Genomic DNA, 22280 nt, shown 5'->3' with positions numbered 1-22280 from the left:
TTCAAGCAATGACTCACGTTTTGAATAGAAGCTGATTCAACAACGATGACGATATCAATTAAAAATGAAACAATGTTAATTGCATTTGTAAGGGTATGTTAAATTTTTTGGGTGTATAATTTTATAAGGTTTAGGGTGACAATACCTGGTTAATGTAAATAGGTTCTTTGCCTTACAATGGACAACATTTTTATAAGCACACCATGATTTACTGCCAAAAATTGATATATTTTCTAAATATATATTAGTAACGTGCAACATCCTATGAATATTGCAGTGCCATTACCGTGAAATAGTGTATGTAAAAAAAACTTAGTGTTCTCACTTTAAAAATAGAAATATTAAAATACTGATCGAGATAAGAACGAATTTCGTTTAAGAAGAATATGTTTTTCTGGGTTTTGTTTCATCACGAATGGGTATAATTATCTGTACCTCGGAAAGAGTATTATAATTGAAATTTTATAACATTCACATAGTAATATTTCAAATAATTCATTTTGCATCATGTTCTGAGGAGGAAATAAAAATAGATACACATTACGATGCAGGATCTTCCATTCGAGAAATAGCAAACATGATTAATAGATCTAGTAATTGTGCTGTTCAGTTTCTACAATTACACGTGACACATACATATATGCAAAAATCGTTACAGCAAAATATTACTATTGCAACATTCGAGGTATAAAGTTCAATTGACAGTAGGTGGGTCTTTTACCCAATTTATTAACTGTATTTAAGCAATGGAGGGTGTCAATATATCCAGCCTACATCGACAATTACTATTGGATTGTTCGGATTGTTTCGTTTTCTTACCAACAGAGACGTTAATTGTATTTGTAACCAGCCAACTTTATTCTAAACCGTATTTTCATTATATATTTTCACAACTGACACTTCGAGGCTTGACAAAACATTTTGTTTGTTTCTGTGCAATTGTGTTCCTTTGGTGTCCCGTCAAATATGGAAAATCAGAAGCTGCATTTTCGGCATATTTTGCTTTCTTATTATCGAAAAGGTAAGTATGCTGTTCAAGCAATAATAAAATTGCGTGATGAACTGTAGTACACAGTACACAATTCAATAAAATATTTATATATTATAAGAAAATTGAAAAACGAAATTGCTTTCCGAACAACCCAATACAACGGAGCATAAATATGTTTTGTTTGCATTAATTAAAGCAACGCTCGACAGCGATTCAAACAATAAAAGTTTAGCAAACGTTGGCTAAATCCGCTATCGACGAAGACTTTATCCCAATAAATGGAGTTTTACTTAGCGTTCTTACAGGAATATCGTCCACTGTATGTCCCTCGGGACTCATAAAAAAATAAGTAATGTCCGTCGTAAGAAATAGTGTAATAATGGAGAAGGTGATATTCATTCATGTTTTATGGAGAAACTGTACGTTCGATCTTTATTTCATATTAGAACGAGCACCCATTATTAAACTATTATACGTACGAACCGCGATGCAGGCCGAGTGGGCACGTGCGTAGTGTGCGCAGCGAAAGAACCAGACGGAGGCGCAGCCGCAGTCGCAGTCTTCGCTCGGATCTCGATCGGGTCGGTCGTTTGTTTCGTTTGTACGTAGATTCGCGAGGAGTGGGCCAAGCGTCTTTCAGTTGATTCCGAACCTCCGGTCGAGAGAGATGCTCTTTTTCCTAGTTTTTCTTCTCGACAACGACGCGTAAGCATTCTCGGTGTGCGTGGTCCCCATCTTGGAATCGTGCACGGACCGGTCCGTCGGTTATCATTCCCTATTTAAAAGAGCCTCAGAATTGACTGTGATTTAAAAGTCATCATGGATCGATCGTCGAAGAGAATTCTGCGAAAGATCATCATAGACTTCGTGTGTCTGTTCATCAGTAAGTAATCGTCTACGGTTTTACATACGCGTTTGCACATAGATGCGCGAGCGACTGGCTCGCATTTCCGCGGATTCGTAACGAACGACGAACGACCGCACCAGAGATTCCTTTGTATCCGCGGTAGAAGGGTACGATGAACGATGATTACGTTATATCGGGCGGCTGTCAGTTTGACAGTCGAGGCGCCGCACGCGGCTCGTTTGATGTTTCAAGTGAACTAACCTTTAAATTGGCAGGTGCTTCGTGCATCGTGAATGAGATTAAGTTTCGTCTCTGCGGTGTCATTACGCTCGTAAAGTTTCATTTTCCCTAATTAGTTCGATCGAATATTTTACTCGACGGCTTTAGCACCGTTGGTGTTTCCATTTTAGCAGAATGTTTGTATCAGGCGTTTCGAAAGATAGCTTTCCAATTTGTAAATCGCTATTTTTTTTAACGTGAATCATGAACTCCAATGCACGCTCCAATGTTATTTTCTGTTACGTTGCTTTAACGCGTATGGGCACAATTTCGTCGAGCAAATTGCTTCTCTCGAGTAAACGAATGAGTCAGTTTTTAAATATTTGGCGGTGTCATGGCAGATTAAATTTGTTATTTTAAATTTTTGGATAAATACGTACGGATAGCAGCAACACCCTTTAGCTCGATCGATTAAATCTGAGAAGTGGTGACACGGTTTCGTTTACAGTCTATCTGGTACGCTGCAGTTGTTTGATGGTTTTTCATTGAAATTCTAATGTTCAAAGGAAACAAGAAAATGTTATTTCTTTAGTGGAATTTAACGATCAACCGTGACATTAAAATTAATATGTTTATTAGTCTTCTAAAGCGAAAATAAACGTTTTCGATCTTTAAGTTTCTACTTAATTTTTACTTGATTGCAGTTTATCGATATTTGATTACATAATAACACGTAATTAAACAAAGCAAAAATATGGTTTAAGCAAATGTTATTCAGTTTGATGAGTGCTATGATAGTAACAAAAAATTAATGCCACATTCCGTTTTTTTAAATGTGGCGTTCTTTTTCCCCCGATAGTTGTTTTTTCAAAAATGTGTTAGGAACTAAAAGATTTATGCCTCTAAACCATTTAGTTAAAAAAAAAAGAAGTCAACATCTTTATTAGATTCTGAGAAAACAGCTTGTAATGTTTTATTTGGTGCACCCTGTATATTAAGTAGGTAGTACAAGCAATGTCGAGTATATTATAGAAAAAATTAAAAATCTAGTGACAATTTGTTGGTTTGTGTATGTGTGCTGTATCGTCCTAAAATTTGGTCTTTTATGGCAACGTTAAATGTGGTTCTGTTCAAAATTCAATAATTTCTAGTTTATCTTTTGGTTGAAAACCAATCATATCTATTTATTTTTTAACACGTACGAATATATCGTACCATTTTTACGAAGTTCAAGTAACGTGGAAAAGTTTTTATATAATTTTGATGTTACCTCTTGATTAAATCGTTATTTAACAAGTTATTATATTAATCCTTATGTTCGAACAAGTAATGGTATATTCATCAGGTGTAGTGGCACTAATTATGTTGTAATGGCCCTAACATTGATTTAAGTATCTCATTTATAGCCAACCACAGAAGTCTAAATATACATTTTATGGATACTGCGGTTTTATTCAGTGCATATCAAATGCAATTAGAAATATTACGAAAAACTGCAAACTTCTGTTGTTGACAGCGAAGTTAAAACGATTATTATAATAATATGTAACGTCAACAATGTTCCTATCATCGTAATAATATTTTGTATATTTTTAGTTTGCTTTTGTTTTAAATTTTGTTCGTTGTATATTTTCAATTTGCTTTTGGTATGAATTTAGTTTATTTAAAACAATCAGTTATCATAAAAGCAGTAATTCTGTAAATAAAAACAAAAATTCAGCATCGATTTTAAACGTGACGAATTAAAAATAATTTGTCTAAATTCTTAGTAAACAATTTTTAATTGATCAATACCATCTAAGTACAATATATGGAATTACAATATGCGTGAAATTATTTATTTTACAAATTGATGCAACAACGGGATACGTCGAAAATAATAAAAAAATTCCAACTTCGAAATATAATTAGATTGTCTTTGAATTGGCGTAAAATCGAAAAATGGATCTTGGAGAATCGTGGGTAAAAGTGAAAAGAGTATCGTCCGCATAAGAGAAACGCGTTCGCGAGGAATCGAGGACTGTGAACATAGATGAAAACCGATAACGTAAAGTTGAGCATTATTCGCGCAGGGAAGTAGGCCGAGGACATTTCTGCGTTGAAAGTCGCTCGCAGGTATCTATTTATTGTCCATTATATATGTCTGTTCAAGTTCAACACGCGCGAACAGGTCTGTTTATCTTGGTAACACGTAACGTCGTCGATAACATTAATACTGTCAATGGAGTCTTCTTACATCGCAAATATGATATTGTATATGTCAAATACTTTAATCGCGTCTCACGCATATAATGAGCCCCGTAATTTGTAACAAGCTAATATCTCTATAAAAAGATAATGTGCAAAGCTAATAGCGTTTTACATACTTCGAAAAAATGCAAGATAATACGCGATGAAAATTTCTCACGCGAAGGAAAAACAAAAAAAGAATGCTTCAAGAATTTTGACTAAAATCAACTCTGGCTGTAATATTAAAATTAAGAGTGCTAGAAATTTATTACCTTTTTTGAAAAAAAGATAGATTGAAACTGAGTAAATTATAGAAACTAAAAAACTTATATGTTTTTTTGTGACAAAAATCCCCGAAAGACTATCCCAAAAAATCTCTCTAGATTCAAATACCGCCTTAAAGAGGTTTTCTAACTATCGAGGTTCAACTATATGACTGAAACAATGTTGCAAGATGGACAAAATATTGTCACTTGGTCTTCCTTTGTTTTACGCATGCTTCGTATTCCATCCTTTGGATTCGCGGCCAATGTGCGCGAATGGATGGAAGCGTTGAAGGTAGAGAAGTCACGTTTCCAAGCAGTGTTTTTTCTTTCTTTCTAGTCGAAGACCCGAACAAGATAAAATAAGAGTGGTAGAGTGGTTCTTACGAGACGAGAAGCTTTGATACTTTGACTCGTTTCCTCTTTAGGACACCTGATGCTTTGCTCTTTGCATGTGCGACCGGTAGTTGCAGTAGATATGAATACTCAAGATCGATAGGTCATTACGAACACATAATTACGTAAACAACTCGCGGACACGAGAATTCAACCTTTTCCTTTATGATTTGTTACGCTTGCTACAGCTTGTCTCAGTTTTTAGTGTTAGAAATAAAGCGCCATTTGTTTCTGCGCCACCTAGAGTTCTTTTGACTTACTACTTTTGTACCGTGTGTCTTTTGTCTGTAACGAAGCCTCGTGCTAATTAAATGTGTGTTACCGAGAGGAGGTCGAGTTCTGCTCATTTGAATCCCCAAATTCCCACATTTAGTATCACCCTATACACGTAACATGCATATTTAACATATCGATATAGAAATAAATTGCCTACAAGGTTCGTTTCGTTAAAATATTTTAAATTTGACTTTTTATAAACATATTTTTTGCCCACGACTTATTGGAATCTTTTTCATTATACATAGCTCTTTGATACTTTTTACACGATCTTCTTTTCATATGGTGTTTTTTTGAAACATCCAAGAATAAGTACAATTTGTATCGGTTAAAATAATTACATTGGACACAACGTATTTTCTTTTCGTTTGATACGTGTGTTTTTTGGTCCTTACTATATTTTAATATTATTTTTAAGCGTTTGAACTATTCGCTTATAAATAAAATCCTTTTTCGACTTTTTCTCACCATAAAGGTAGCGTAGTCCCGTAAGTAACGGGAATCATCTCCCTCCCCTTCACCTTTGTTTATGTTTATGCAGTGCGAGTGATCCATTGACTTTCTCAGCTGGCGGCCACAGACGAAAACGATTATTTCTATGGCAAGCTGGATGCAATTTTCTCTTGTACATGAAAATTAATATGTTTATATCTTCAAGATAGTATTGCCAATGAATTAACCCTTTGCACTCGTATTCATATTTAAGAAGGCTACCAATCAACTCGGACTTCTTTTTCAAACACTTTTATGGGAATATATTACAATTTAACTTGTCAGTTTAGTAGGAAAGATTAGAAAAATACACAAGTTCAATCTGCATCTAACCCCCTCTTGAAGACAGAAAATCTATATAATATGTGTATATAAATTTTGATTTATCAAAACATTTAAAAAATAAATAAAACTTCTAAATTAGAAGGAACGCATAAAATATGAGGCTTCGGTATATTTTTTATTACCAGCCTTTATGAGTGTATGAAATATAGTTCCAATATTCCCCTCGAAAACACAATCTTGTATCACAATCCATCACAAAGTACCAATTAATTATTGAAAACCATTCTTTTGTATAATTTGATATTAGTAATTTTATTTGAATAAGAAATTATTCGAATTTATAAATGAAAAGCATCGACTAATTATTGAAAACCATTCTTTTGTATAATTTGATATTAATAATTTTATTTGAATAAGAAATTATTCGAATTTATAAATAAATTTATGAACGAAACGTGAATAAAAGTTTGTTTACAAGATTTTGCGATGCGAAAGATTAGAACAGATGAGATTGGCAAGGTAGGAAGGTGAACCGGTGTCAAGTGTTTTGTATATGAGGTAATAAAGGTGGAAGGTTCGTCTCTGCTTTACGTTGAGTTTGCCAGAGGGGAGAGATAAGTGATCAAATTTACGACCATTGTATTTGAATCGAAACCAAGAATTTTGGGCACGCTATACGCTGGAGGTAAAACGAGAGGAAGTAGGTTCAGGAGCTATGTGCAATATCGTAATAATTGAAAAGGGAGATTACAAAGGACAGGAACGAGAGAAGTTGCGGAGAAACGGATAGAAAATTGCTCGTACAATATAAATACTTCCTTTCAGAGATACACTGCTTGAAATAATTTCCAGTTTTTTAACACTCGCGTGTCTATCGTTAAAATAATTACCCGAACGCTGGATCATTTTAGACCCATATCTTACATTTTTCAATACTTATACAGGATGTTCGACCACTCCTGGGAAAAATTTTAATGAGAGATTCTAGAGGCCAAAATCAGACGAAAATCAAGAATACCAATTTGTTGATTGAGGCCTCGATAAAAAGTTATTAACGTTCAAAGTTCAGCCTGTACAGTAACGAATTTTTTTTCTCAAAACTACGTAGGATTTCTGGGGTATGTCTATTGATCAAAAATGATTGTAATTGACCCCCCCGACTAGAAATAATTTTTTCAAAACAATTTGAAATTTTTTTTCATCGCCGAAAAATTTCACACCTTCTTCAATTTTTTTCTAGGAAGTGGGTAGGATTGCGGGAGTATGTCTATTCACCAAAAATGATTGTAATTGACCCACGGAACCGGAAATAATTTTTCCAGAACGATTTGAAAAAATTTATTTTCACCAAAAAATTTAGGCACCTACCCCCCGTCGATTTTTCTTAAAAATTCGTTTTTCATTTTTAGTAATTTTGTTTAACGCCCTACAGAAAAGTTGTTTAGTACTTTTTTGTAGGTACCCATGAGCTCTACATTCCCCCAAAATTTCATTGAAATATATTCACTATTGTAGGAGTTATGGCTGTTTGAAAATTGGACCATTTTTATGGGGTTTTTCTCACGTTACGGGGTCAAGGAATAAGTTTTCCAATATTTTTAGAATTTCTACATATTCTACACTAAAATACGCGTAGTTTGCTTTTTTAAACATGAAAATCCTTCAATTCGTTCAGAAGTTATGACGTTTTAAAGATATGCACGAAATTTTGGAGTGACATTTCTGGCCTGAAATTATATTTTCGGTAATGAATTTTTTTCTCGAAAGTGCGTAGGATTTCGGGGGTATGTGTATTGACCAAAACTGATTGTAATTGACCCTTGCAACTAAAAATAATTTTTTTAAAACGATTTGAAACTTTTTAATTTCGCCGAAAAATTTCAGCACCTATCCAATTTTTTTTCTCGAAAGCGGATAGGATTTCGGAGGTATGTGTATTCACGAAAATTAATTGTAATTAACCCCCGCAACCGAAAATAATTTTTCTAGACTGATTTGATATTTGTTAACTTAATTTTTTAATAACTTTTTAACGAAGCCTCAATCAAGAAATTGATATTCTTAATTTTCATCTTACTTTGGTCTCTAGAATCTCCCATTAAAATTTTTCCCAGGGTTGGCCGAGCATCCTGTATATTTAGACTTGTAACCTATAATAATGTAGAATAATTGTTTCACCCACTTGTTAGCAAACACAATGGTTCTAATTTTATCCTAAACATTTTAGAAAATAGGGGAGAAGAGGGAATGAGAATGTTATTTGGGTCAAAAAAGACCCATCAATCGTCGTGCAAGTGTTAAACGTGTGAACCAAGAAAAGTGTGTTGAACGAAAACTGAAATGTCGAATCGTCTAGATTTTCTTGTCGTTCATTCACCGATAAACCAGTACCCATTAACATTATAAATGCTAAAATTTGTACGCTCAGCACGCGTCGTGTGCGGAAGTCCCGTACTCGCAATCATTAAGCATATTCATCAAACCGTAATAGGCGTTCACCGCACGTAGTGCTCTCTGCTCGATTGAACGTTTAATGTACCCGGGTACTTTTCAAACAACATCATTTCAAATATTGTTTCAATTATTTTCTACATAACCTTTGTAACATACTAAGACAAATTTAAAATTGTGTGTCTACAACTGTCTAAAATCAAAGTTTTCCAGTTATTTTCATCTGTGAATGTTATAACAAAATACTTCTAGTCGATACTTGAAAATCTGTGAACGTCATGTACAGAGTGGAGAACTTTAATAAGTTTATAATGATCATAACTTACATAATTACTTAATAAAATATTTTTAAAAATTAGTAATATATTTTTCATAGTACTTATCTTTCTATTTTTCTATATTAAAGTAATTCGTATTAGTCATTCGTATCGTCAGTATCAACGCTTATGATTTTCGGACACATTTCGAATGCACTTCAAAATAAAATCTAAACTGTTTTCTAAATCTATGTAGACATTCATAAATTGATTCACCGAACTGTGCATTGCGTTCGTCTACAGCCCTGAGTTGTTATTGCTTTATTTAGTTTCGAAAAATAATTTATAGACAATCCCATTTACTCCGTTAAATGAGGATGTACTTTGTCTTAAATACATAGACGGTACGTTTTGACATAGTTTACTTGCCGTTGGTTCAGCATTATTCGGTAATTTTTAATGTAATTGATGACGCTGGCGTATCCTTTAACGATTCTGCTTAATAACTAGCCCCTTTCAAACTTCGTTAAGCGTCACAAACAGGTCCGACTTGTTGGAGAGTATTAGAGGCAATTTTGTCGGAACCTGTGACACTACGTAGCCCTCCCCGTAACAAACGGTATATCGAACCCATTCACGAGGTGGCGAGTGCAGATTAGTCGTTCAAAGCGGCTTCGATTCAACAAGCGAATAAAAGTTCGGTCCGACTGGTAGCCATCTTTATAATTCTGTTACCTCGTTGTAGTCCGTGCTTATAAATTTCCCACGAATCTTCCTACAGATCACTGTTTTTCAAATTTTTTCCAATACATCTCCTTAAGAGGATTTTCTTCTTCAATTTTCTTAAAAAACATACTTTCGAGAATATATTTGCAACAGTTTATATTTCGATTCCTAAAAGTAACGAAGTTACAGCTGTTTTACGGACACGATGGTCAACGTCATAGGAACTATGCTTTTCAAAATGGTGTCCTTAATATCTAAAAATCTGCTTGACAAATTGCTTTAAAAATTTAGGTGCACATTCAGTATACGCGTGACTATATTATCTATGCTAAAATATATTCCAGCTTCGTATACGCGTATTCAATATTGAAAAGCACTAATGTATATTCATAGATATGAAAGTACAGACGACTGTAATATTTTATTTCGTAATTCGAAATACGTAGCCATGTGGCTGCAATGGGAACGATTGGGTTAAGCAATAGACAGACCTTCTCATAGACGTTTGATCGAATTCAAGACGGGACGATTACGAAGGCCAATCAAGGATGCTAAATCCATGATTCATCGATCACTGGTTGGTATTTGATGCTTAACATTTGGAATCCCTGTCACGTTGAACAATGAGAGATAGTTTTCTTCCATTTCCATAAACTTTTGTGCACGCTATTTTCTAGAGTCGATAAGTACCATTCTTTTTTAGACAGGAGATAAGGCAGTTGCACGAGAATTGGCAGAAATATTATTTCTTATTTCTTGATTTATTAATGGAGAGAAATTAATTTATAGGCCTAATAATAAGTTACATATAATCAAGTAAAACGAATCTTTGAAAAGCTGTGGACAAAACCTAATTTTCAAGCAAATCTACCATTATTATTTCACATCGAAACAAGTTCTCAAAGAAACCGTTCGCACGAAGAAAGTGAATGTACGATCTGAATAATGCGTGATATATTTAATCGTTCGTTTCCGCAATTATTTCGATGTCATACCGATTACATCTGATCTCTTGATAATTTATGCCTAATCAATATTTATAATTACTATTTGTCGAAGCTAAATTAATATCCAGAAGTATCAAGACGTTAACAATTTTATACTATTTTCCGAGTAACTCGTCTGTGATTATACCATGAATAATGTGTATCATGGGTGACGGTAGCGTGGAAAACTTGAAATGCTTTTTATTTATTGGAAACGCAAGCTTGATGGTATAATACCAGTGCAGTTCTGCGCTGTGGGATAATTTTCTAATAAAAATCATTCGTCTCGCCGCAACGCCTTCGATCGGACAGATAAAATTATTTCTAGAAACCAGTAATGCAGAGAAACTGACAGATGGTATTTTTAACGTGTCGTATAAGATGCTCGAAATGTAACATTAAGCGGCCTACTGACGCTGATACTTGCTGCAATACAAGTTTCGATAGAAGCAATGGATTTAAGCTGTCGACAAACTATGCAGGCAATGATTTATTCTTAACCGTCAGAAAAATTATTGGAATTGCATGTTAAAATATTTCTAATCTGGTTCTATGTACAATCTGCAAATATTTACGTACGAATCACATGGAATGACTGTAATTAATTGATACTTGGACGTGAAAAACATGGTTTGGAGCACAAATTGAAATACACAAAAGTATAATAAACCTATCAGCAGTTGGACAATTTTCTCGTAAAATTGCTGACTTATTACCTATTGGAAAATGTATAAGTTAGTTCTTGAGATTTTGCTTTTGGAAGAGAAAGTGAAAAAATTAACAGACTGTGCATGAAAATGCCATATATGGTATAAAGTTGGCCCATAAAATGCAAAAGAAAAGATTCTTCTGTTGCGCTTAATAGTTTCTGAGAAAATGGTTTCTAACACTTTGTGTGACTAACTCTGTATAAATAGAAAGCTCCAATCTTCCAGTACCTTTTGGTTTCAATATTTTGATGAGTCGTGCAGAGACGAATGTATTTATACATCTGCAAAAGTGAAAGAAAAATTCTTCTCTTTTTATATGATGGACTTAACGTCGCGTCTACAGTTAGGTTATTAGCGACGCATAGCGTACACCTGTAATTTCATTAACTGTACCGATACGTAATATCGTATAAACTACGATTAGTGTACATTTTTGAACGCTGAACAGTCTTGCATTTTTCTTATGGGCGACAAAACTATTCGTAGGTCACGATATGTCTCTGTTGCCGCCGATTTTTGGAAATCGTATGAGAGAGGCCTTCGTATTCTTTTTGAAGCAACTAGCGAGAATTTTTTATTTAATTCAAGTTCAAATTTGTTCATTCCGCAGCAGAGAAGTTGTAATAACGTCTGCAGGGATTAAATAGAGCACTCGGTATATAGAAGTTATAATAATAAATTGACGTTCGATGTGCGTGCTCGGAAACTATGAAAGACAATCTGGAAAACCGAGCAGCGTAATAACAACAGTATGTAGATTTCCTACACGTTTACCCGGTACTGATAACAAATAATAGTCGAGTCGTAAATTAATTCGCTTACATTTTTACGACTGTTGCTCGCATAAGTAGGTTCGTACGTTCTGAGACACTTTGTGTACGAATGCAACCAGTGCTTCTTTTTTTTTAAATTAAAAAGTATACCGCTTCAATCGTGCTTTTATCAGCTAGAAGCCTGGCACTCTTCCATGCAGAAACTTCAATCAATCGGACTAATCGATGCTCTGCTTTCGACTGTATTTATTTAAAAATTTGGAAACATTATTCTACGTAAAATAATCACACGAGACAAAATAAAATTTAATCGTTTACTAAAATCCACAGGTACGCGTGTATTAAAATTTACAAGAACCCAATATATACATGTAATTATTTATACGCGTACACGTGAAATCGAAATCTCTACTAAAAGAATGAAACCGGTAAAGGTGTATCTTAAAAAAAAAATATCGTAGAAGTTGTATATATTTATCTTTTTAAACGACGGAAATAACTTTTACGAAGAAAATGGCGTGGTATGACGACAGCGATGCCAGCATTGTTAAAAACGAGTATGACGATGATGCGTGCCGCGCGTGGCGTGGTGTCTACGGATAACAGTACTATTAAATAGTTTGTTCGGTTGGTCATCGAGTATTCAGAAATTCGCGGTGATGACGAAAGTAAAGAACACGTATGGACTTAAATAGATGTCAAGGCGGATCTAAATCCATTTTGCTTAGACTGTACACGATCTTTCGTCGCGTTAGTAATCACGAAGAGTATAACATGTATTGCATTCATTATCAGTCCTTGCATAACACGCGTACAGTAAGCGCATTCGAACGCGGTGATTACACGAGAAACTTCACCGACGAGGATACTGTTACAGTAAATTGTTTTCTTACGCGTATCGTTTATATTTATTGAGCGCGAGAAACACGAGGTACATGTTGATACTTCGTCTCGTATAACGTTATTGACCGACGCAGCAGAATTTTTTTATAACACTAACGTGTCACAGGAAATGTCGAACATTTTAGTGATTTTATTTTCTATTATTTTTAAAGATCTCGATTTCACGCGTACACGTGTAATTAATAATTGTATATGTATCATTACTATGTGTGATTATTTTACGTAGCATACTGTTTCTAAATTTTCAAATGGGCACAGTCGACTAGTCGAATTAATTGAGAAACAAGTCTGCTTAAATTGGCGATTATTCAGACGAAATAAGACAAGGGAAATGAAATTTGCAAATGCAATATGAATCATAAAGTAACAATGACTATAATCAATCAAATATACAGGATGTTCGGCCACCCCTGGGAAAAATTTTAATGGGGGAATCTAGAGGTCAAAACAAGACGAAAATCAAGAATATCAATTTTTTGATTGAGGCTTCGTTAAAAAGTTATTAACAATTAAATTCAAAAATTTTAAATCGTTCTGGAAAAATTATTTTCGGTTGCGGGGCTGAATTACAATCATTTTTCGTGAATACACATACCTCTGAAATCCTACTCACTTCCAAGAAAAAAATTCGAGTAGGTACTGAAATTTTTAGACAAAATTAAAAAATTTTAAATCATACTAAAAAAATTATATTTAGTTACAGTGGGCAATTACAATCATTTTTGGTCATTATACATACCCCCGAAATCCTAACCATTTTCGAGAAAAAAATTCCTCACTGAAAATATAATTTCTGGCCAGAAATGTTACCCCGAAATTTCGTGCGAATCTTTAAAACGTCATAACTCCTGAACGGATTGGACGATTTTAATGTTTAAAAAAGCAAACTACGCGTATTTTGATGGAGAATATGTACAAATCGCAAAAATATTCGAAAAGTTGGTCCTTGACCCCGCAAAATGAGAAAAACCCCATAAAAATGGTCCAATTTTCAAACAGCCATAACTCCTACAATTGTGAATATATTTTAATGAAACTTTTTTCTGAAGTAAAGCTCATGGGTACCTGCAAAAAAGTATTAGACAACTTTTCTGTAGGACGTCAAACAAAATTATTAAAAATGAGAAACGAATTTTCAAGAAAAATCGATAGGGTGCCTAAATTTTTCGGCGAAAAAAAAAATTTTCGAATCGTTCTAAAAAAATTATTTTCAGTTGCGGGGGTCAATTACAATCATTTTTGGTCATTGGACATACCGTCGAAATCCTACCTACTTTCGAGAAAAAAATTCGAGAAGGTGTGAAATTTTTCGACAAAATTAAACAATTTTAAATCATTCTGGAAAAATTATTTTCGGTTGCTTTGGCATTACACTTGGCTTTGTTGCTCTTTTAATATCATCTTTTCCTTACCTATTTCTGTAAATGTAATGGAAAATTTCAAGAAACTTCCGCCTTGAATAAGTGCATAGAGATACAATAAATATGTATTACTTACTAAGTATTACTTTGTCGTTTTATGAGTACTGATTTAACCGCGATGATATCAAAGATAATTATACTGTTTCTTATACTGAAACAACTAGCATGCTATTATGTATGAATCCATTTATCTTCGAAATAATGACAGAATAATGATAAAACTGTGAATTATAGTTTTTTAAACATTTTTTTCAAACACGCGAAGGTGAGTCCATGTTAGAAGTTACCTCATCGCTCATGCCTATCACAAGACCCTCTGACATGTGCGCGTTCGTAAAAATTCATGACTTTTAACACAATGACTAACATAAAGCAAAAAAAAAGAAAATTGTTTGTTATGCGATTTTTATCCTATTATAATAAATAAATCAATCATCGCCTGCAGTATTAGAAATGTACCTCTTGTATTTTCTTTAAAAAAAATCCGTCGCGAAAGGATTAATGATACAGGATTTAATTAAGTCGGGCGAATAGAAAACCGGTAGAAGCACGTGAAGATTTTGCTTCGTGGTAGCGTTACCATTAATTAAAATTCTAAGTTATACACAGACACTGACTCCATCCGGAATGGATGTTACATAGCGGTTAGATAAACATGCAACCCAATTACGCAAATGGCAGCAAACACCCGATAACATGGGCTAATTATCATCGTTGCTCGTTTCATCTATACATATATGCATGTATCTTTAGCCTGGTGTCAATTAATTGCAATATAATTGTACGGTTTAAGCGTCGAGATCTCGGCGCGCGAACACCAAAATGTACAAAGTAGCTCTTACCAACGAACATTTATCCCTAGTTGTTCTTTTCGACGAAACGACGTTATCGCGAAGCTAGCGAAATTCATGGAAATGATTTCGCGAAGAACCAACCGCGTGTTTCTAAATATTACCGGTGCCCGGTACGAACGACCATAAATCCAAGGCACAATTACCTCTTAACTTATCGTGAACCTTCAATCAGTTCGTAAAATATATGCAAGGCGAGGTCTGACGTAGTATCGGCTGCATAAATAACGAGCGTGTGCGATCTCACAAATTGTTACAAGCTGTTCGACGTATTGCCTCGTTTCACTCAAAGCGGAGTCACAATTATCTTAATAGCTGACTCGCTCGATCGACTTCCAGGTAGCGAACGCACGGCACGGTGAAGATTTTCATAAGTAAACGCCAGGAACACGTAAGCGTTTCACGACCACGCCATAATTTTCTCGCGTTGTTAATCATTTTTCTGCGCAGTCCACGGCGTTCGATATCCGCGAATCGACGGTGGCGGTTAATCGTTATCGGAAATCATGGAAACTCGTTTCGATAAAGACTACGTCACCGATAATAGAGAGCCGTTCAATTTTCGAATTATCGTGCGTTCCGAATCCGCCCGCGGCGAAACCGTCGCGGCAAAAAGTGAAACGCGACGACGGTGATTGCACGTTAGCGAGTTAGAACTCGCGAACCAGAAAACAAACTGGCATTATGCAGATTACCCATCGTAACACATTTTTTTACTTTTCTGCACACATTCGCCAGAGATGGCTTTTTACGTTTTCTGATTTTCTTGTATTTCCTTTTCGAGACGGTATCGAATCGGAACGCCCGTTTCTGTTGTTTTTGTCAAATTTTTTTGTCCAAATTTACAGATTGAAATTGATATCTATGGAAACAATGAAACCGGCAATTCTTGTTCTCAAGAACTATTATTTATAATGTGAGAATTTGTTGTATAAAGAAATTTATACTAAGCAAAAGTAGTAGATTGTAGCGAACGCCAGTTTCGAGAGACGTTCGGGATAATTTTATTATGCGATAATTAACGAGATAAAAACCGCGACAATTGGAGAGGTACACTACCGGGCATAAGTATTTGGACACTTGCACGTTACTGTAAAAATGCGAATTATACTGTTAGTCCAAGCTTGTATTATAAAGTTGAATAACACCTAGAAAAACCAAAAGAGTTGAACGTGTACAAAAATAAAACAATATAATCCACGAATAAAAAGCGAATTCGTGCCTAGAACCGTGTTTTCTACTATTTTGTTATTTCGTTTATTAGTTAATACTAGTTTGAAAAAGTTGAACGCAGATAAAAATATACAAGATAATATAATCCACGAATAAGAAGGAAATTCGTATTCTGGTTGATCCTGGTTTCAAAAAGTTGAACATGGACAACAATATAAAAAACAACATAATTCACGAATGAACAGAAAATTCGTTTCTGGAATCATGCTTTCTACGATTTTGTTGTTTTATATATTCGTTTAATCCCAGTTTGAAAAAGTTGAACGTGAACAAAAATATATAAGACAACATAATTCACGAATAAGAAGAAAATTCGTTCCTATAACCGTGTTTTCTACTATTTTGTTATTTTGCGTACTGGTTGATACTAGTTTGAAAAGGTTGAACGTGGACGAAAATGTAAAAACTAACATAATCCACGAATAAACAGAAAATTCTTTTCTGGAACCGACTTTTCAACGATTTCACTAGACGCCTTAGGGTTTTGTAATGGAGTGTATGTGCAAACGATGAATTTGTCTAGCTATAGAAGTTGCTATCTCGTAGTGCGACGTGTATATCGTGTATCATGGAAAATATATCACGCTCAGGGACATCCATAAATCTTTGCTGTCCGTACACCTACGTGAACGCGCGAGTTCAATTAAACGAGCGCACGCGCCGATGAAAATTTTGATTTTCTTTTTTATCGTTTCAGTGGGCACCGCGGTGCTGATGTTCTTCTTCTTTGGCAAGCCGTACAAACGTGGATTCTTCTGTAATGACGAGTCATTATATCACCCGTTTCACACATCAATGGTCACCAGCACGATGCTCTACGTCATCGGTGTTTTCCTACCTATATGTGCGGTGAGTCACCTACTGTGATTCGCAATTTTCCGTTACGAGGACGATGGGAAACCAGTAATTTATCAACGGTCGATTTTTGTTCATCGTTTTTTGTATCCTCTGAAGTAATTTGCCTTGCATTTCGCTGTTAATTACATGCTCAATTTTACTACCTGCTGATAAGCCGTAATGAGTCTCTCTGTAAAGTTTCTTCGTAGCGTTCGCGTTTTCTTTTTTTCACTTTTTTTGGGGAAGTCGAGACTTGTCGATGAGAGCGCATTCAATTATTGAAGATGCAATTTGTCAGAAAGTCGGGCAATAAATTGCGTAAGTATTCTCACGCTTCTTCGTGTAGTGCAAAAGTTTCGCGTGTAATTAAAATTATCATATAGATATCGCATTGCCCAAAGTAATTAGACTATAATATACCTGTATAAGTTAAATTTATATTCCTAATAAATGTTCAATTCACTGTTGAAAGATGTCTGAGAACCTGATCTTTTGATCGTTTGGTATCGGTGATGGGAGGGTTGAGGAAAAATCGTGAAAAAGAATTAGAGATTCCGAGAATTCGAGAAATAATATTTCCATCTTTGTAAGTTTTAAATAAAGAAATCTTAATAAGGAAATCGCTTAAAACAATTAAAATTCAGATGATAAATTTGTTTGGTTAATGGCGGGGGTTCAAGCTTTCATAGAACCCCTCATTGTATTCGTCATTGTTTGATATACTGAATATTTGGAGTTTTAATAATAGCAAGTTAGCTGGACCTTATCTCTTACACAGTTATGTATTTAATTCTTGTTTTATCTGTGTTTATATCATGTGTCTACTCTTACACGTGCGTAATAAAAACTCCTGGTGTACAAACACGAACATACAGAGAGGCCTTTGAATAGATGACCAAATTGGAGTACACTGGGTGTTTAATTTTCAGAGATAGAATGAAACTAATGACATTTTTAATTAATTCTGATAATAACACAGTTTTATGTGATAGGTTTTAGAAACATAAGGAAATAGTAAGTATACATAGATTTAGAGTTTCGAGACCTTGCCAAGTTTCTACATACGCTACTGGTTATGCACGTACCGTGTTACTGATTCCCATCGCGTGCGAAAAATAATGGTAATTCCCCGTTGTCTACAAAGTAATAAACGTGTCTGATATAAGTACGCCAGCGGGAACTTATGGTTTAATCCTTTAATGCGGCTAGTAACGCGCACGGTATGTTGGCATCTATTTACAAGCTCAAGAATGCAAGATACACAGCGAGTCAGAACCAAAATCGTACACCATATAATAGAAACATATTTCATCTGACAAATAAGTTTAGTATAATTTAGAAAAAAAAGAACATATATTATAAATACGTTTGTATTTATTGTGCAGCGATATTGAAAAAAATGAAATTTATCAAGTTTGGAGAACATTTCGCATTGTTTAAAAGTTTAGTTTGCATTTTCCAAGATAGACGACAATGTAGGTAACCTAAAAAGGTGTCAGAGTACTTTTAACAATAGGTTGTCCTTGTAATATGAATATATCCGTTCATTCTTGAAATTTATCAAGCGTAAGAAATATAATGTTACTATGATTCAGTTTGGAGAACATTTCGCATTGTTTAAAAGTTTAGTTTGCATTTTCCAAGATGGACGATAATGTAGGTAACCTAAAAAGGTGTCAGAGTACTTTTAACAATAGGTTTTCCTTGTAATATGAATATATCCGTTCATTCTCGAAATTTATCGAGCATAAGAAATATAATGTTACTATGATTCAGTTTGGAGAACATTTCGCATTGTTTAAAAGTTTAGTTTGCATTTTCCAAGATGGACGACGATGTAGGTAACCTAAAAAGGTGTCAGAGTACTTTTAACAATAGGTTTTCCTTGTAATATGAATATATCGGTTCATTCTTGAAATTTATCGAGCATAAGAAATATAATGTTACTATGATTCAGTTTGGAGAACATTTCGCATTGTTTAAAAGTTTAGTTTGCATTTTCCAAGATGGCCGACAATGTAGGTAACCCATAAAGGTGTCAGAGTACTTTTAACAATAGGTTTTCCTTGTAATATGAATATATCCGTTCATTCTTGAAATTTATCGAGCATAAGAAATATAATGTTACTATGATTCAGTTTGGAGAACATTTCGCATTGTTTAAAAGTTTAGTTTGCATTTTCCAAGATGGACGATAATGTAGGTAACCTAAAAAGGTGTCAGAGTACTTTTAACAATAGGTTTTCCTTGTAATATGAATATATCCGTTCATTCTCGAAATTTATCGAGCATAAGAAATATAATGTTACTATGATTCAGTTTGGAGAACATTTCGCATTGTTTAAAAGTTTAGTTTGCATTTTCCAAGATGGACGACGATGTAGGTAACCTAAAAAGGTGTCAGAGTACTTTTAACAATAGGTTTTCCTTGTAATATGAATATATCGGTTCATTCTTGAAATTTATCGAGCATAAGAAATATAATGTTACTATGATTCAGTTTGGAGAACATTTCGCATTGTTTAAAAGTTTAGTTTGCATTTTCCAAGATGGCCGACAATGTAGGTAACCCATAAAGGTGTCAGAGTACTTTTAACAATAGGTTTTCCTTGTAATATGAATATATCCGTTCATTCTTGAAATTTATCGAGCATAAGAAATATAATGTTACTATGATTCAGTTTGGAGAACATTTCGCATTGTTTAAAAGTTTAGTTTGCATTTTCCAAGATGGACGATAATGTAGGTAACCTAAAAAGGTGTCAGAGTACTTTTAACAATAGGTTTTCCTTGTAATATGAATATATCCGTTCATTCTCGAAATTTATCGAGCATAAGAAATATAATGTTACTATGATTCAGTTTGGAGAACATTTCGCATTGTTTAAAAGTTTAGTTTGCATTTTCCAAGATGGACGACGATGTAGGTAACCTAAAAAGGTGTCAGAGTACTTTTAACAATAGGTTTTCCTTGTAATATGAATATATCGGTTCATTCTTGAAATTTATCGAGCATAAGAAATATAATGTTACTATGATTCAGTTTGGAGAACATTTCGCATTGTTTAAAAGTTTAGTTTGCATTTTCCAAGATGGCCGACAATGTAGGTAACCCATAAAGGTGTCAGAGTACTTTTAACAATAGGTTTTCCTTGTAATATGAATATATCCGTTCATTCTTGAAATTTATCGAGCATAAGAAATATAATGTTACTATGATTCAGTTTGGAGAACATTTCGCATTGTTTAAAAGTTTAGTTTGCATTTTCCAAGATGGACGATAATGTAGGTAACCTAAAAAGGTGTCAGAGTACTTTTAACAATAGGTTTTCCTTGTAATATGAATATATCCGTTCATTCTCGAAATTTATCGAGCATAAGAAATATAATGTTACTATGATTCAGTTTGGAGAACATTTCGCATTGTTTAAAAGTTTAGTTTGCATTTTCCAAGATGGACGACGATGTAGGTAACCTAAAAAGGTGTCAGAGTACTTTTAACAATAGGTTTTCCTTGTAATATGAATATATCGGTTCATTCTTGAAATTTATCGAGCATAAGAAATATAATGTTACTATGATTCAGTTTGGAGAACATTTCGCATTGTTTAAAAGTTTAGTTTGCATTTTCCAAGATGGCCGACAATGTAGGTAACCCATAAAGGTGTCAGAGTACTTTTAACAATAGGTTTTCCTTGTAATATGAATATATCCGTTCATTCTTGAAATTTATCGAGCATAAGAAATATAATGTTACTATGATTCAGTTTGGAGAACATTTCGCATTGTTTAAAAGTTTAGTTTGCATTTTCCAAGATGGACGATAATGTAGGTAACCTAAAAAGGTGTCAGAGTACTTTTAACAATAGGTTTTCCTTGTAATATGAATATATCTGTTCATTCTCGAAATTTATCGAGCATAAGAAATATAATGTTACTATGATTCAGTTTGGAGAACATTTCGCATTGTTTAAAAGTTTAGTTTGCATTTTCCAAGATGGACGACAATGTAGGTAACCTAAAAAGGTGTCAAAGTACTTTTAACAATAGGTTTTCCTTGTAATATGAATATATCCGTTCATCAACGCTCTACTGTATTTCTATTGATGTCTGATGAGGATAAAGAACGGAATAAAGAAGGTCAGAGTCTCGTTGCGTGACACCAAGAGCCACCGGTGGCAAGTGATAGTCAGACGAGAAAATAAAAGTGCTTCCTATCTTTTTATCTAATTTCCTGACGACACCCCGCCAGCAGCTGTTCTTTATCTGGTTTTTGCTTGCCGAAGCAGATAAAATCCTGGCCGACGATCTAATATATTGCTAGATATTTTTAAGCTCCTGTTGTGGTGAAACAGTGGGAGAAGGTGATTCTCCGAGCGAACGACTGCATAGAAGGTGAATGTATAAGAATGCGTCCGGCCATATGGGATGCAACAACGAATGAAGAGCGTTGGTTAAGTTTCGGTGGTCGTGGGAATCGATTTACGGTATCTGGAAGTGGTGCACGTGCACGCCGATGTATTTTTGCCGGTCGCGAGGGCAGAAGAGACTGCATCCTCTATTTGCATCCTTGGAAACTGCACTCCGCCAACGGTCGAGCCAAAGGGTCGTCAGCCACTAAAGGAAACCGAACACACACACACACACACAGGGCCCTGGTTATTCTACTCGGTTCGTGAAATATTTCCATATTTCCTCCCCGCGTATCCTATACATAGGTCTTGCGAGAAATCGTTCGAATTCCATAGATAGCTCGACGGTATTTATAGATCTTGCACGATATGTCTTACGACATTTTTGGTAGGGCAATCTCGAGGTATTTTCGAGACATCCGTAAACGATCGAATGTATCGTCGCGACGCTTCGATACTTGCACGAGACATCGACTCACCGAACCATAGTCTGGCTGATACAGTGGACGAAATTTCTAGAACACTAGCTACTATTTCGAGCAAAAATTACAATTGTTATAATTGACGAAGGGAATGACAGAGGATGGAAACAAATAAAATTATATACAGGCTGAGGCACGAACTAGCCCCCGCGATTTTTCAACCCCTTTCGATGGTCAAAAAAATGTTTCCTATCGAAGTTAATCAGTATTTAACTGATAAAAAATTATGATTGCTTATAT

General features: G+C 34.6%; 1 protein-coding gene across 3 annotated transcripts in view; it reads left to right on the top strand.

The window, feature by feature from the left end:
- The first annotated feature begins 1537 nt into the window (after window positions 1-1537).
- Window positions 1538-22280, top strand: part of Wun (wunen) — a 51536-nt gene continuing 30793 nt past the window's right edge. For all 3 annotated transcript variants that reach the window (XM_076770153.1, XM_076770143.1, XM_076770133.1), the window contains exons 1-2: window positions 1538-1874; window positions 17007-17158. In XM_076770153.1, the coding sequence (XP_076626268.1) occupies window positions 1811-1874; window positions 17007-17158 (216 nt within the window). In that variant the 5' untranslated portion in view covers window positions 1538-1810. The remainder of the gene's footprint in view (window positions 1875-17006; window positions 17159-22280) is intronic.

This window comes from Colletes latitarsis, chromosome 1 (genome assembly GCF_051014445.1).
Source record: "Colletes latitarsis isolate SP2378_abdomen chromosome 1, iyColLati1, whole genome shotgun sequence".
NCBI classification, from domain to species: domain Eukaryota; kingdom Metazoa; phylum Arthropoda; class Insecta; order Hymenoptera; family Colletidae; genus Colletes; species Colletes latitarsis.
This window is presented reverse-complemented; position numbering and strand designations above follow the sequence as displayed.